Raw genomic sequence first — 16,695 nt, forward strand, 5'->3', positions numbered from 1 at the left:
GGCTCCTATGCTACTTTTGTGTTTACTGTGTTATATTAGCAAATTGCTTTGAGATTTTCTTAGGATATAAAGGACGCAATGAAAACAATGAAAAAATCCATTTGGTCTTTACACATTTCTTGGAAAATGCCCATTTTAATTGTCCCATAAAAGGGTAAAAAGTAGTATTAATTGGGCTGTTTATTATTTTACTATAAACCCCATTTTGTTATGCAGCAATTCAGATCTTGTGTAAGAAGTGACTTACCCTGACAACTGTTAGGTACTTACAGACTAGTGTATCACACACAACCAGTAACTGCCGAACTACAGAGGAACATGCAGAAGTACTAGCCAAATTACCACTTAAGCATGGAGAATAAGATCATAAAAAGTTAACTATCCTTGAAGGAGGCATATTTCACAACCAGCACCATACAAATCAAACAAGTTCAAGCAACCTTGTAAAGACTGGATATAATTTGCATATAAATAAAAACATTTCCACCACCCATCGTTCAACAAGATGTTGGATGGGGATAAAAGCCATTCTCCATTCAATCTTCCCGGTAGATCACTGCTGTGGCTAAATATGTTTGCCAAGACATAGGGAGAAAGGACAATGAGGGAATGAGCTGCTGGGCAATTTACTACAAATGTTATTTACATTTCTGCTTCCATTAGCAAATTATTTCCAGTGCATTACTTTATCAGCTTTTTTGTTTTGGGAAAATGTGATAGTGAAGTAGACAAGCAGCATAAATCAGAATGCTTCTACCTACCCCTGGCAACTACCTTAAACTTTACCTTGGGTTCCCTTTTTGTAAACATTAGCAATTTTTTGCCCCAATCATTCATGTAGGTATGTATGGCAATAGCCACAACATTCCAGAGTTAGGAAAAAGAAAAGCTATTGTTTCCGTTGTTACTGAAACATGCAACCAGGTTAACGGACATCACGGAAAATTTAAGTAACTTGCTGCATCTGAGAGCAAGAACTTGCAGGAGCTTGATGAATAATGAGTCCATCCCATTTAGCTTAAGTTCAGATAAACTTAAATTCTGGGTGTTAAATAACCTTAGAATCTTTAACGTTATTTTTGAGATTAACTTGGTTACACTTTTACGGCATACCTGAGGCACACTTCTCAACTCAGTCAGGGAGCTGCAAGTTTGTGCTTTGCAAAAAGTTAGCAAGGAACACCCAGCAAGTCTGGGGTGCATAGAGAAGTCCTAAATTTCATGGCATTTTTCCTGGCCTGTTTCATCCCAATGTATTCTAGGTGGGAGCAATGGATATGCACAACCACCTACTCTCGTGATACAAGCTCAAAATCTTGCAAGCACTTAATATTGTTTGTTGTCACTCTTCAACACATGATTGTAAAGGAGAAATAGTTGGCTTCCAGTTAGTAACATTGAACAGCTCATAACTGTTTATGCATAAATGCAAGTGTGTAGTTCCTCTCTACTTGTTGCTATTTCCAGGTTTGTGATTTGAGTTTTCCCGCACGTGCAGTATTTGGCTTTATTATTATTGCTCACTTCCATATCAGGGGCCAATCCACTTCTAGAATTCCACTCTGTCCTGACCATATCAGCTAGAAACAGGCAAATTGAAGGCCCAGGGATGATACATTTGGAATCTTCCAAGCATTATAAATAATGGCTAAAACTTTTTGTATCCCCTCATTCTTGTTTCTTCTGGATTGCGATAAGCAGTGACCGCAAGGTATTTCAATATTATAGCTAAGGGCAGCTGGCACAATCAAGAAAATCGTATCTTGCTAAGCTGGGAATTTGGGAACAAGTCGATTTTGGAGATAAATGCCTGGGTACCAGGTCATTTGCTACGACAGTTCTGATCTCTGTCACCAAATCACATGTCCCCATTACAGAATTTTCTGTACTTCCTGTAAATTTCTCTAATTTACTTAACTTAATCCATTTTTCTAACTTCAGGAATTCAATAAAATTGCCATTCAAGATTCATGTGGGAAGATTCATGTATTAAATAATACATTCTGAAATGTTCTATTAACAATCCTTGAAACAGGTCGACTCCCACCAGAACAGGCAGTAAATTCCAGTTAAGATGCTGGGTGCAGTCAAAACCCAGTACTTACACAGCCTCATATCATTAAGCTCCTCACTAAAGGAATCACCATGGTAGGAGGTTATAAATAGCACTAAATGGAGGAAAAATGGCTTTAAAATACAATACACATTATGAATAGAATGAAAAATTATCACATTCTCATTGGTCTGACTTGAAATCGAAGCAGTCATCTTCCATTAAGAGTCAGTACTTACTAAAATAGAAGATATTACTTGTAATTACCATGTAACAAGATGCATTATTGATTATCAAGCTGCTTGCATCAGGCACAGATAAGCACAATGAAAGTCATGAAGTGTGCACTACATGGTACTGAACTACACTTTGGATCTTATTCATAGTTAGCAGAATTCTGGGTTGCTGCTACAATGATTTTCACCCTATCTGTAGAAAAATTGGTCTTCAATTTGTGAAAAATCTTGTTTTGGAGTTCAGAACAACTATCTTTTGTGATCCTGTGGGTCTGATACACTTGAAACTAAGTACCAATAATGCAGAATATAAATTCCATAAAAATCTAGCTGTCTACAGAAGAAAAAAGTTAACCCATGTAAAAAAAATGGGGAGTCTAAACCTAGCAATTAATAAAATGTCCAGATTTAAAGGGCAGAGAGCAAAGATTAGCAGCCTGCATTTTATGTTAGCTTCTCCGGAGCAATAAGCATCGGTTCCTTTACTTGAAGTCTATGTGACCAATCAATAACTTTACCTATCATTTGCATTTATTCAGGTATTACAAGGTCTTTTAACAAAATGCAAGTAAGGTAATTCTAGAGACCCATGGTTAATAATGAAATAATATAAACAGAATGAGAGAACAGAATTGGGCATCTACCAAGAACCTCACTTAAATTGAAGGACCAAGATTTAAATGCAAGAACGCTATTTTAGACTTAGACGCGAGGCAGGAGATGGCTGCAAGAGAAACAGGAAGGGATGCACTGCTTTAGAAACACAATTGAACACTTTAATGGCGAAATGGAACTTTCAGCAGAAAGTGTCCCCTGGATGATGCTGTTTGAGGGACCACATTGGTGTAAAAAAAAGGCTCATTAGTCATGGCAGGGTCTGCTGATTTCTTGGTTGCATTGAAGGGAAGGACAGATGGGCTGTGAAATGATGTAACTCAACACCTTCACTAGACCTCCGTTTTTAGGATTATAGACACAACCAATGTTGAAGCAACAAATGTTTCAATTGCATGGTACTGATTAAGGGAAAAAATAATCACATCAACAGACAAGCAGAAGGTTGGTAGACTAATGAAAAAAAAACTAAGATCACAGCTTTTCTAAACCAATTCTATGAACCTTTTCAAACCAGCAACATGCTACACTGTATTTCAAGTGAATAGTTTCCATGTAGCAATTATACAGTTCATTATGCAAGTAATAACCAGAGTGTATTAAATAAACTCTAATCCTCTCAGGCGCGCTAACTTTTTGTGGAATTGGTTCTGCCCAATCCCCTCAATGCCTTCTCATGTGTTATGAAATTTGATTAGAAATTGCAGGTTATCATAAAATTTGTATTTCAACTTACCTGTACTGAGGCTTATTATTGAAAATATTGGGGATTTAATGTGACTGCAAGCAAAGGCAGGAAGAGGAAAAGGAACTGGAAAATCTAGAAGCAATTGTAAATCAGTGTGTGGGGGTGGGGTGAAGAGGAGATTAAATTAGGCACCTGATGGGGTGCCCATCAAATGTGTCAAATGATACAGACCTACTTTTTTTTTTAGGGGTGCAGAATGTTCAATCCCCACATAGCCTACCAATATAAATAACTGAGTAGTATGTTTCTGTTTCAACCACGTTTTCGACAAGCAAATTGCTATTAGGGTGGGGTATGCCGAAGCATGTAGAAACATTTCCTTCTACATTCAGGCAGCACACAGAGCCTAGGCTTTTTTTTGCAGCCAGATTCCTCTTTTATGGGTTGGTTACACCTACCACCCATTAGCAAATGCCAATCTCACTCCATCATCAAGTGTTTAATTAGACCACACTGCACCCATGTGCACAATAAAACCAGGATGCCTTTTATCAGAATATTAGAGAAAAAAATATATTTCATCTTTTCAATCAATTGGAACAGGAAACATATAAAGAGCAAGAGTGCACACAAGTATACGGTTTCTCCACTTCTGCTAGCTCAAGAAATCCATCTTCCTCTTGCACCCTTCCCTGAGCTATGCACAATGTTTCTGGAAACACAAATTCATCTTTATACAAAGTGTGCAAATGAGAAACTCGTAGCGAGGCATGCCAGAACTCTAGTATAGAATATATTAAAATCAGAGGTCCCTTGTTCAACCTAGAGTCTTCGTTCAAATGTCAGCCTCAAGTTCTGATTATCTTTTCACATAAAGTGCACTTGTCCAACAGAATAGAACCATTGAGCGGCTCAGGCCGAAAGCCAGTCAAACAAACTCCAGCTTTCCGTGCCCACTGTACATCCCCCAGTGAACCAGGGAGAGAAGCCGGTCATTACTGAGGTCAGAGTGCCTGACCTTATCACAGGTCATGCAGCAGTTCTCGTGGCCAGTCACAGGCACCACACACTCCAAGTCCAACTTGGCCATCTGCCCCTTTTTGGAATGGTGCCCGTGGAAGCTATAATGCAAACGGGACAGCATGTGCCGCCGCTGGTCGTGAAGCTGCTTCTCGCTGCGGAGCATTCGCAGGGCCAACATGATCAGGAGCACCAGGATGAGGCCGCCAGCTATGGGCACCGCAATGACCGCGGCCCTGAACCAGAGCTCCTTGGAGGAGTTGAGTTCCTGAACCCTCGTGATGAGGTTCTTGCTGCTGGAGTCATGATGGTATCGACTTCCCTGATCTGGGAAGAAGCAGAAGAGAAAGGTTAATGAGCAAAACTGGTAAATGTTTAAGCAGGAACTAAAAACATGATCCTAATTAAACAACATCAATATTCAAAGTCTAACCAGCCATTACTCGACCTCATTTAATACATTTTTTATGTTAGTCTATAGTTCATGTATCACACATACTGCTGCCATAAAACTAATTTCATGACATGTGATGTTATATTTCTGATTCAATTAGACTTACTAATACTCCAGAAGCATTACAAATTATAATGACAAACTACTTCTAAAACATTAAAAACACTTCGTACCACCTGTTGTGTTATCAAAACTAAAAATTTAAGCTCAGTTTGCTGCCCCAGAAGGGCAAAATACTTAACATGGAAAACCTTTTACTAGTCTGCTAATGTTAGTGGAGACATTTAATACCCCATTTCTGAAGATCCAGTTTGAATCTACCCACCCCCTCCCCATGTCTCTAATTACATTAACAAAATCAATACCAGCCATCCAAAGTCCTGGCTGTCATCACCTTATGGATCAGGCAGAGAAAGCTTTCTTACCAGAGATTTCACTCCGAGGATGGGAAAGAACATCTTGGAGCCCCCTATAATTGCACATGTCATCATAACAGCACTCCAACATGGGCCAGACCCCCGTGTGGTTTTGTGATCCTTTAGCGTGGCATATGTTAACTGTAGTTGAAATAGTGTCCAGGCACCCATGAGTTAAAGGAGAGTTTGTATTCTGGGGATCCAGTAATCTTGAAAAACAGGCCAACAGTTCCGACTTGCACATATAACCCGTTGCCACACAATTAGGGGCATCACAGTAACATCGAATTTCACCTGAAAAGGAGAAAGAGAGATTAATAACCTGCGATTAAAAGTTACAGCAGTTATACCCACACGCAGTCGTGTACTTATTTGCTATTCCATACGTGAATGTTCATTACTCTAAGTCCATAATTAATCTAGTTTCTTCAGCAAAGTCAAAAAGCGACCCACAAGACCGCATTCATAATTGAACATTTGCAGTGCGCTGGCAAAACTTGTGACTGGGCATAAAGTTAGCTGATCAGTGAAATGGTAGGGTATTTTTTTACTAACAGCCTGGACCTTTCACTGGAAGAAAATAACTCTTTACACTAATGACCAGTTCATAAATAAAACAGGCTATTTTTAATGTGAAAGTAAACAGGAATAAAAAGGACGAGAAAAGGCTTCCTTCTTACAAAATAGGAGCCTGCAGCTTAATTAGTGGTTTGTTTTTAAAAGACTGCCTTTCAAGCCAAGAGGAAACGCACAATAGGTGAAACATGTCAGGATGCCCTAAGTGTCTCGCTCTGGATTTACCCGAAGGGAACTTGCCTCTCCGCGATCAGACCCAAAGTACCCTCAAAAATGCACGTGCATTTCTCTTAAAAATCTTTTAATAGCTTCCGCTGCTGAAATATTACTTTAAAAACATACAGTGCGAGTTCTTTGTATGTAACAGAGTCTCGCCGCACTCGCCCGACAGCGATCAGATTTCAACCAGCTTCCAGTTCATTGCTAAAGACCCCGAGGAGTCACTGCTCGTAACAAGTCGGGTCTAATGGAAGGTAAAGGATCGACTGTGTAAAATTACTAATGTGGACGTAATTAGTTACGGTATAGTCCGAGCTACTGATCTTTAAATGGGTCGGAACGGAGAAAACCTCTCTGCTTCGAGTCTATAAGAGTCTGCAACCTTCACTTTAAGGTCTGCAAAACCTAATATCCAGCCATTTATTCTCTATTCTCGCCGCAAAATTGTTTTGCATTACTACACTTTACAGGACTGCACTCCGCCAAAATGGCTGCAAGAGCCGCTGTAAGAGGCTTTTGATGTGAATGTTGGGAGTGATGTTTGTGAACCCCCTCATCATATCATTATCAGCCGCATAGTTGCGGTATCGGTGACCTCACACCAGCCTGAATCGCTCCCAGCCCTTTGCTTTGATGGGGCCAGAAACCCAGCTGTTGACGACAGGGCCCTTATTTGGGTTAATTACAAGTTTCCACTTAAATAAATAACTGTTACAATTATACTACTCATCCTAACCTCCAGCGTTGATTAGCACGTTTAAACTAACTATCAAGAGAACGGGACGGGGTTGGATGGGGGTAGAAGGAGACCATGGAAGATATTAATGGAAGTGCTTTTCCCCCACTCTCACCGTACAGTTTATTCAAACACTTAAACATTCTTACGGGAGGGGAAGCAATCATTCTTCCAGAAAAGCCAAGAACCAAAATGCTGCACTTTCAAAAAGTCTTTGCCTTTCAAAAGCCGCTGAGGGGTTTATATTGCAACCTTTTAAGATGGCAGCGTTCCTTCTCACAGTGCAGCCTTTAATGAATTTCTGCACGCTAACAAAAACATTTTGACAACCGCTTGCCCCTTAGGTCTACTTACATCAATGGAGGGCAATGAACTGCCAAGAGATTGATACCATTAATGGAAATCAGCGGGTTTGTATTAAAAATATTGACGAGACAGAAATCGGGAGGAGGGGTGGCGGCTGAAATTACTTTTTCCACGACCAAGAGAGCTTGATCTTATTATAACGCTTACCCGGATTAATAGTTTTAAATTCAGCAACAAAAGACTGAGGAGCAAATAGACGTGAAGAGGGGTGGATAAAGATGTATACCGGAGCTAGGATTCACCATGGCCCCGCTAGAACGGAGGCAAGACGGCTTCAAAACCGCCCTACTTATGATCGGACTCTGTGCGGCACTGGTCGTCCAACACCCCGTGCGAAAAGCCCTCACCCGGGTCAAAGTAAATTTATCAAAGTACATACATGTCACCATCTACCACCCTGAGATCCATTTCAATCGCAGTAAATACAATAAAAAAAATTAAGACCCCTTCTGAAACAGTCCCTTTTCCAGCAAACAACCTCTTCCCCAGGACATGAGTGGATCACCAGACACTGCGTGTAAACTGCCCTTTCCTGGGACATTGTACTGGACCACCAGGCACTCGGTGTAGAGCAACCCTTTCCCCAGAACATTACACCGAGTTTGCTCACCTTTGGACAAGAGGATCGCCATCGCGCACAGTTCCAGCTGTAGCCAAAGTGTGAGGAGATTCGGATGGCGATCCATTTAAATCAGGGTGAAACAAGGTAAAACGAGTGCAGCTGGTTGCCCCGATCCACTCTTAAAATAAGTGGTCTCTCCTGCCAATCCCTCGCCCTCTTCGCTCGACCTGCTCGGATCCGTGACCGTACCCGCTCGGCTGCTTCCAACACCAGCTCCCTGCAGAGCGGTGGGGGTGGTGGCAGCAGGAGCAACGTCAGTACTGCATTCAAACTCGCTCCACCACAGGTAAGTCAGAGCCTTTTAACAGCAGCGACAACAAGCGTAACCTCACTCCAAAGATCCTTCTGGCGCTCACTCTTCAGCCTGCCCACTCAATGCCCACCGCTCTTGATGGATATCCCGTTCCACGTCCCCCCTCTGCGCATGTAACCAATCAGAATATACCCACCCGCCCAGTTCTGAGGAATGATTGGCAACTCACTGTATCTAACATCCTCCTTGAGTTGACTGACAACGCAAGAAAGTTGTTCGGGAATCGTCCCGCCCCTTAAGTCTCCCAGGATTGGTTGTTGTCGTTTCCGAGGTAACGTTGTTGAAAACTAGTTGCCAAATGGATACCTTGGTATGTCAATCAGTGCTATCCGCAGGTCAATTGATGCTGCAGACTGAAATCTTGGGAATTTTCCAATATAAAGGCTAACAGTATTTCATTTGCTTTATCTAATCTCTTATCCCGCACATGCTCATTTTAATGTTGAGAATTAACATTATGTCTATCCGCTCATTCTACATTAAGAATACTGTATGCTGAAATTCACACTAGTTTAAGACAGTAGGATTTGTAATAAAATAAATGCTATCTTTGTCACAGAAAACTATATATGCCCATTGCTAAAGAAATTGTTATTTTTTATATGACGGTAACACGACTTCTTTAAAGCTGCGTATGCTGAAAATCCAACAAAATTATAAAATTGCTAGAACTAACACGTTAGACAACATCTGTGGCAAAATTACTTACGCTCCATTTGTACACCTTGTTTTTTTTATATTGTAACAGAATGGAACAAAAGTAACCCTAATGTTGTCCAATATTTTTGACTGCCTGATGTGGATACTTAGCGGAAGAAATGAGGGATTGGTTTGTGTTTGAATACCCCTCTCTACACATCGTTGTCTTCCGATCGTTAATGTTCTAAGAGGGCATATCAGAGTCCACCATGTGTACGGGGAAATGGATTTCGCGTCAAGCTTGGAAGGCAAAGAAAGCGCGTGTTTGTGTGTAACAGAGGAGAGGCTGCAGACAGTTAAGTTAAATTAGCAATCAAAAGGCACCCGGCGCCACCGAGACGACAGAGGGAGCGACTGACAGTCAATTATCAGCCCCCAAACAATACGATGCAAACACCGTCGATTGTGATCAGTATCAAACGAGTGGAATATTGTCAGTGATATGTTAATTACTTTGTTGGTTATACGGTCTGAGACCATCAAAAGGCAGAGCTCTCAGACCTATTGCATCTGATATCTCCACTTTGAAACGGAACAATAGAGCAAAGCGCTTAATGAACTGTGCATGACATTTAGCGAATTCGCATAAAACGTTCTACACACCCAAAAAATTACATTCACAAATTTCTAGTTGATGCTTTCCCCGCCCCCTCCAAAATAAAACAATTCAGGTGCTTACTGGCGACATCTTCTACCTTCGCTCGTATTACTGAAGCGTTTCCCTGAGTGCGGGAAGGGTTATCTAGTACGTAATGACACCGTAAATGTGGAGATTTGGTTTGCTTTTTATGAATAACGTATACGTTTTGAAATAAACAATGTGTAGAATTATTAACTGCACTTAGCTGCATCTTATTGCAGACTTGTGGTTCAGGATTCTCAAAAATACATTTTTGCGTTTCGCTCCGACAATAATATTCACAAACGGCAAGACTTCACTCAGACCGAGCGAGTTAACCCCTTGAAAGCCATACTAACTTCGATTGCATTAGTAGCAGAATGATGCAAGTAGACAATCGACAAAAATTTCAAATGTTACGGGTTTTGACGTAAGATGGTTGACCTAAACTGTAGCTTTCTTCACAGATGCCGCCTGACTTGAGTATTTCCAGTACGTTTCATAAAATAAGAAGTAAGATTTGATCCAAGCAAAAAAGGCAATTTTCTACAAACTTTTACTACAAAGACGAATAGGCAACCCAGCTACCGACAGTTCTATATAACAAGAACCGATTTCTAATTGCAATGGGTGAAACACATTGTGCTCCCGGAGAACTACGGCGGAGAACTCAAGTTGCCGATCTGTTGGTAATAACGTATAAAAGGACTGTGAAGTAACTCTGATTTCATTTTTTGTGGATAAAAAATATTTATCCTATTTGTGGCGTAAACGCGTGAAATGAGATTCTTCTGTCTATGTAGCGTGACTGTATTCGAGTTTAAAATTAAGGTCTCGCATGCCTCCTGCGTTGGGAGCTGGTCTGGGAATGTGCTATATTTTGCATAGAGTCGAGATTGTGTCCGTTGATGGGACGATAGAGATACCCGAACAATGAAGTGGGAAAGGCGCTCGGTCTCGGGGATGCCTCAGGGGAATGCAGCAACTGGATAGGCAGCAATTATTTTAATTGTAGGTAATGACGTTCAGGCGCCAGTTGAGTGTCTGTTTTGCATCAAGCCCCAGAGACCCTCGAACCAGTAATGTTGCCGTGTCACAGTGTCGCTTAAAAATCATTAGGCAATATTCTCAAAATTAATTATTCATTCATTAAACTGGAGCCAGGACGCGGAGCTGTAAGAAGCAGAGATCTGTGAAACTAGACCAGCAAAACTCCGATTCTTATATATATATATATAATGCGCTTCTAGTTTATAAGATGGTAATTTAGGTTTTCTCTTCATTTTGTTTCTTTTTAAGTTAAAATTGGCCTGCTGCAGTAAGAATAATTACTGGAACTCTAACGTAAATTAGTTTCAGATTCTAGGGTCCATGTAAATATATGGTTTCAGGATCATTAGATGAATGATTTTAAAACGCTAATACTTTTTATCAAGTAGAATTTATTAGGTGTAAACGACATTTCAAGAATATTCCTGTTCACTTTTTGGCACATTTCGACTTCTTCCTCAGCTTCAGAATGGACCTACTTGTGATCCAGTAATTCAAGGATTATCGCTGCTTTCCCTTTGTTATTTAATCTATATTTATCTCTACATCCTACTGTTTAAAGCAAAACTTCCCAGGTATTTATAAAATTAATTAGTGATTATTTTACAAGAGCACTCTGGAGTGTTAATATTTCCTTCCAAGATGTCAACATCTTGGATTTGAGCTGACATTAAAAGAGTGTGAGGCTGTTAATCAACATCACCTTAATTCCTCAAAGGAGTGTGGTAATCTGGTACACCATTAAGGTATCATTTTGATTCCTTTTATGATCTTGTACTTTATTGTCTACCTGCACTAACTTCCAGCAGCTGCAGAATCTGGTGTGTCTGTTCTTCTGTATTTTGCTGTTGTTTCACCTCAAGGTGTTTTTGTAATGAGGTGATCTGTATGGGCAGTGTACAGAACAATAACCTCAGTATATGCAACAATAAGAAACAAACTGACTCATTTGCACAAAACCACATTAAATAAAATGCCTTCTGTCTGCATGTGATCATATCCCCTTGTACCCTGCATATTCACTTTGTGCCTAAAAGCCTCTTAAATGCCAATATCATACAGTCTGTCCCAGGCACCCACCACCTTCTATATTAAAAAAAACTTGTCCCGCATATCTTCTTTAAACATTCCACCCCCACCCCCATAAATGCATATCCTCTAGTGCCTAGTACTTCTTTTATGGGAAAAAAGATTCTGACTATTAATGTCTCTCCTCTCAATGATTTTATAAACTATGATTAAGTCTCCCCTCAGTCTCTGACACTCCAAAGAAAACAACCCTGGTTTTTTCAACCTTTTCTTATAGCCCATGCCCTCTAATCCCAGAAGCACACTGGTAAACTTTTTCTTCTGCACCTTTTCCAAAGCCTCCGGATCCATCCTGTAATAGAGCAATCAGAATTGAACACAGCGCTCCAAATGTGGTCTGACCAGTTTTATGTAGCTGCAGCATAATTTCCTTATTCTTATACTCAATGTCCCAAGCAATGAAGACAAACGTGCCTTCTTTACCAACCTACCTAATTGCATGGTCCGTACATAAATCCTACCATTCACTGTATATTTTCCCCTTACATTTGACTTCTCAAAGTGGAACATCTCACACTTTCCTGAATTTAGCTCCATCGGCCATTTTTCTACCCATATCTGTAGTTTATCTCTATCCTGCTGTATCCTTTGACAACCTCCATCACTGTTTACACCACCACCAATCTTTGTGTCATCTGCAAGCTTAAAAATCCACCCACCTACACTTTTATCCAAGTCGTATACTGTATATATATCACAAAACAACTAAGCACAGATTTCTGTGGAACACCACTAGTCAAAGACTCCAGCCATTACTGATGATGATGACGTCCACTCAGATCTGAGAGGCCAGCGTCGGGCATTCTCATGCCTTACAAGGCGTAGTTTGAAAGGCTGTGTGGGGCGCCACTTCTCGCACAGATATTTCGCAGTATTTTTTTTTATGAGGCCAAGTTGCAAGCTTGACATCAACCCAGCGCGGATGGGAGAGCGCACGGGGGCGGTCTGTCACTGGATCGAAATCGGGAATCTCCGTTCTCGAGCCCGGCGCTGATCTCACTGCGCCACCAGCTGACCTACAGCCATTGCTACTCTTCTATTACTACTTTCTGTCTTCCATAGGCAAGCCAGTCCTGAATCCAGACTACCAAGCGACCATTGATCCCATGCATCTTAATCTGGATCAGGCTACCAAGAGGGACCTTGTCAAATGCCTTACTAAAGTCCAAGAAGACAACAATTCCCTCATCAATCACAGTTGTCACCTCCTCAAAAACTCAAGTTTGTAAGACATGACCTGCTCAGCATAAAGTCGACTGTCCCTAATCAGACTATGCTTTCCCAAACATGCAAACATTTTGTCCCTAAGCACCCTCTTCAATAGCTTCCCTACCACTGGCGTGAGCTACAATTGTTGTGTGATAGTTTCCTTAGATTCAATTATTTAAATGATTCGCTTGTATTGATGAGTTGCTCTCCATCAGACTTCCAATCAGCGGTCTTTCTTAATCCACATTTATGCAAAGAAAAATGTCTGCTGATTATGCTTGTACATTTTAATAAAAAATGTATTTTGGAAATGAAAAGAAAACATGGAATCTAACCATTACAGGCAAGGCCATCGTTGATACCATTACTTATTACCCCTGAGAAGCTGGTGGTGGAAAACCTTTGACCACTGGAGATTGTGTGCTTGAATTGTACCAGAGGTTTTTCTCTCAGTGGTTTGGTCTTCTTCAACTCATCTGTTTTCTATCTATCTGAGAGAGTCGTTGAGATGTTAGTTTAATATTTCATTGAAAGATCACATTCCTGACTATGTTTTATTCCTTCAATCAGGCATATAATTCAGGAATTGTGGTTTCAATCCAAGCCATGCACTACCAGACTTGGATGTTCCCATGTGACATTCCCATGTGCCGGCTGCCTTGTGGCCTGAGCTGAAACTGGAGCAGTATGTGAAGAGTTGTGCGCTGCTTTTGAAGGTGGCTCTCCAATAGCCTGTCCTGGTCCAATCACAAAAATGCAATGCCTAGAGCAGACAATCAGCACTTCTACTTCTCATAAGGCTAAGGAAATTCAGTGTGTCCCTGCTTACCTTCATTTTTTACAGCTGCACCATAGAAAGCATCCTATCCAGATGCATCACATATCGCTATGGCAACTGCTCTGCCCAAGACCACAAGGAACTGTGGGCACAGTTCAGCACATCATGGAAATCAGTTTCCCCTCAACAACTCTGTCTGCACTTGCTGCTGTTTTGGGAAAGCAGTTGACATAATCAAAGGCTCCTTTCACCATGGGCGTAGTATCTTCTCTCCCCTTCCATTAGACAGAAGATACAAAAGCTTGAAAATACAATACACACCACTGGGATCAAGGACAATTTTCATCTTGTTGTTAAAAGAGTCTTGAGCAGTCGTTGTGGCTATCCCTTGAGGTCGAGGATGATGGTCTTTGTTCTGTTGATCTGCTTATGGGCTCTCAAGTGGCTTATGAGTCCAATCTTGGCTTTGAAAGTTCTTCCGCATTCAGGACAGGTAGTTCCAGATGGCAGATTGGGCTTTGGTTGTTGCTGCCTCTCTTTCCATTTTCTTCTCTTTTCTTCTAATTCTGCACATCTGTTGGCTTTGAAAGTTGCTGTTCCTTCTCGGATGATGGCTTGCCAGAGTTTCCTGTCCTTGGCATTAGTTTCCCAATTGTTGATGTCAATGTTACATTTCTTCATTTTGGCTTTTAAGACGTCTTTGAATCTCTTCTGTCATCCGCCTCTTTTACGTTTGCCTTCTTTAAACTGGGAGTAGAAGATTTGTTTCAGCAGACGTTCGTCTTTCATCCGAACAACATGACCGCTCCATCTTAGTTGGTTCTTGATGACGTAGGCTTCAATGCTTGTTGTTTTTGCTTCATTTAGCACGCTGACGTTGGTTCTTCTATCTTCCCAGCTGATATTTAAGATGTTTCAAAGACAGCGTTGATGGAACCTTTCAAGTGTCTTCAGATGTCGTCGGTATGTTGTCCAGGTTTCTGATGCATACAAGAGCGTTGGGATTACCACTGCTTTGCACACTAACATTTTGGTGTCTGTTTGGATGTCACGATCATGAAAGACGCTTGTTCGGAGACGTCCAAAAGCTGTTCCAGTGCATTTAAGACGATGCTGGATCTCGTCATTAAGGTCAACACTGGAGGAGAGGTGACTTCCAAGATACGGAAAGTGGTCCATGTTTTCCAGGGTTGTTTTGCCAAGTTGAATTGATGGTTCAACAGACATCTTGTTCAATAAAAGATAAACTCCTGACCTCACAATCTATCTCATCAATGGCCTTATACTTTATTGTCTACCTGAACATACTGTTAACTTGCACTGCTCTTTCTCTGTAATTGAATCTATAATACTATGTTCTGCATTCTTTTATTGCTTTTACCTTGGTGCTACCTCAATGCTTTGAAATGACTTGTGTGGATCACATGCAAATGAAGTACTTCACTATTTCCCGGTATGTGACAATATTAAAACAGTGACTAATTACCAATGTGGCTGTGAGCACCGCTGGTCGAGGTACAGTCACTCTCAGCAGCCTCCCTGTTCCTTGATCACTCACACCTATGTGGTTTGAAAATCTTTGAATCAGATTTGTCAAAGCCATGGGTGGAGGTAAGTATGATTCAGACCTTGAATTGTGAAAGGCAGGTGGAAGGGCAGCGAGTGTTGAGGAAGCAGGCTGTCTGCAGAAGGACTTAAACAGATTTGAGGGATGGACAAAAAACAGCAGATTGAATATAGCGTAGGGAAGTGCATGGTCATGCACTTTGGCAGAAGGAGTAAGTGCGTGGACTATTTTGTAAATGGGGAGAAAATTCAAAAATCAGAGAAACTTTTGGGACTCCTCATGCAGGATTCCATAAAAGTGAACTTCCAGGTTGAATTGGTGCCAAGGAAGGCAAATGCGATGTTTGCATTCATTTCGAGAGGACTAGCGTACAAAAGAAGGATGTAATGCTGAGGCTTTATAAGGCATTGGTCAGACTGCACTTGGAGTATTGTGAGCAGTTTTGAGCTTTTTATCTAAGAAAGAATGTGCAGGCATTGGAGAGGTTCATGAGAATAATCCTAGAAATGAAAAGGTTAACACACGAGGGGTGTTTGATGGCTCTCAGCCTGTACTCTCTGAAGTTCTGAAAGAATGAGGGACATCTCATTGAAACCGTTCAAATATTGAAAGGCCTGGATAGAGTGGTTGCGGAGAGGACGTTTCCTATAGTGGGGAGTGTAGGACCAGAGGATACAGGCTCAAAATAGAGGGATATCCATTTAGAACAGAAACGAGGAAAAAATTCTACAGCCAGAGGGTGGTGAACCTGTGGAATTCTTTGCCCCATACAGTTGTGCGGGCTAAGACATTAGGTGTACTTAAGCCAGAGATTGATGGGTTCTTGATTAATCAGGGTGCTAAAGGTTAAAGGCAGAAAGCCTGGGATTGAGACGGATAATAAATCAGCCATGATGGAGTGGCAGAGCCGACTCAATGGGCCAAATGGCCTAATTTTGCTCCTAGGTCTTATGGTCTTACGGTTAAAAAGTTGTTTGCTATGAAATGTCTAACTCTTACATTTTTACTCTTCTAATTTAAGCACATTGTTGACTCTGATGTGTGTTGTATGACATCATAGGGTTTAGAAGGGTGCCACATAAATGCAATGCTTTTAAACTTCTTTATAGCTTTCCACCACCATAATCCTCCAGTCAAAAGAATAATTTGAGGGCACGCAAAGACATGAATGATTGGCAACAAAGGCCCGTGAAATTGTTGTGTAGAGAATGAATAAAAAGGAGCCATCTAACAGCACTGACTAACAGTATGTTACTTCCCCAATGATGACAGTATAAATGTAAAACAAATTGGATTGTACCTTTAAGTGAAAGTTAAAGACAGGCAGCCATTATAAAAAAAGCCTTCATTGTGCCTTTCAAACCATAGTA

At 41.0% G+C, this 16,695-nt stretch overlaps 1 protein-coding gene across 1 annotated transcript; it reads right to left on the reverse strand.

Annotated features, from left to right (window-relative positions):
• Positions 1 to 1,912: 1,912 nt before the first annotated feature.
• Positions 1,913 to 8,401, reverse strand: bambia (BMP and activin membrane-bound inhibitor (Xenopus laevis) homolog a). Its single transcript, XM_072252057.1, has 3 exons — positions 7,990 to 8,401; positions 5,492 to 5,776; positions 1,913 to 4,939 (listed from the first exon to the last, which is right to left on the reverse strand). Exons 1-3 carry the CDS (start codon positions 8,063 to 8,065, stop codon positions 4,521 to 4,523), a joined length of 780 nt encoding a protein of 259 aa, XP_072108158.1. The 5' UTR covers positions 8,066 to 8,401; the 3' UTR covers positions 1,913 to 4,520.
• Positions 8,402 to 16,695: the final 8,294 nt, after the last annotated feature.

This window comes from Mobula birostris, chromosome 3, assembly GCF_030028105.1.
Source record: "Mobula birostris isolate sMobBir1 chromosome 3, sMobBir1.hap1, whole genome shotgun sequence".
Taxonomy (NCBI): Eukaryota; Metazoa; Chordata; class Chondrichthyes; order Myliobatiformes; family Myliobatidae; genus Mobula; species Mobula birostris.

What these genes read in the sequence shown, in the direction of transcription:
- bambia (XM_072252057.1), bottom strand. Translation starts at nt 8,065, where the DNA reads ATGGATCGCCATCCGAATCTCCTCACACTTTGGCTACAGCTGGAACTG. An exon ending in GGCGATCCTCTTGTCCAAAG is followed by an intron (nt 5,777 to 7,989) that starts GTGAGCAAACTC and finishes TCTCCTTTTCAG; the next exon opens with GTGAAATTCGATGTTACTGT. An exon ending in TCCTCGGAGTGAAATCTCTG is followed by an intron (nt 4,940 to 5,491) that starts GTAAGAAAGCTT and finishes GCTTCTTCCCAG; the next exon opens with ATCAGGGAAGTCGATACCAT.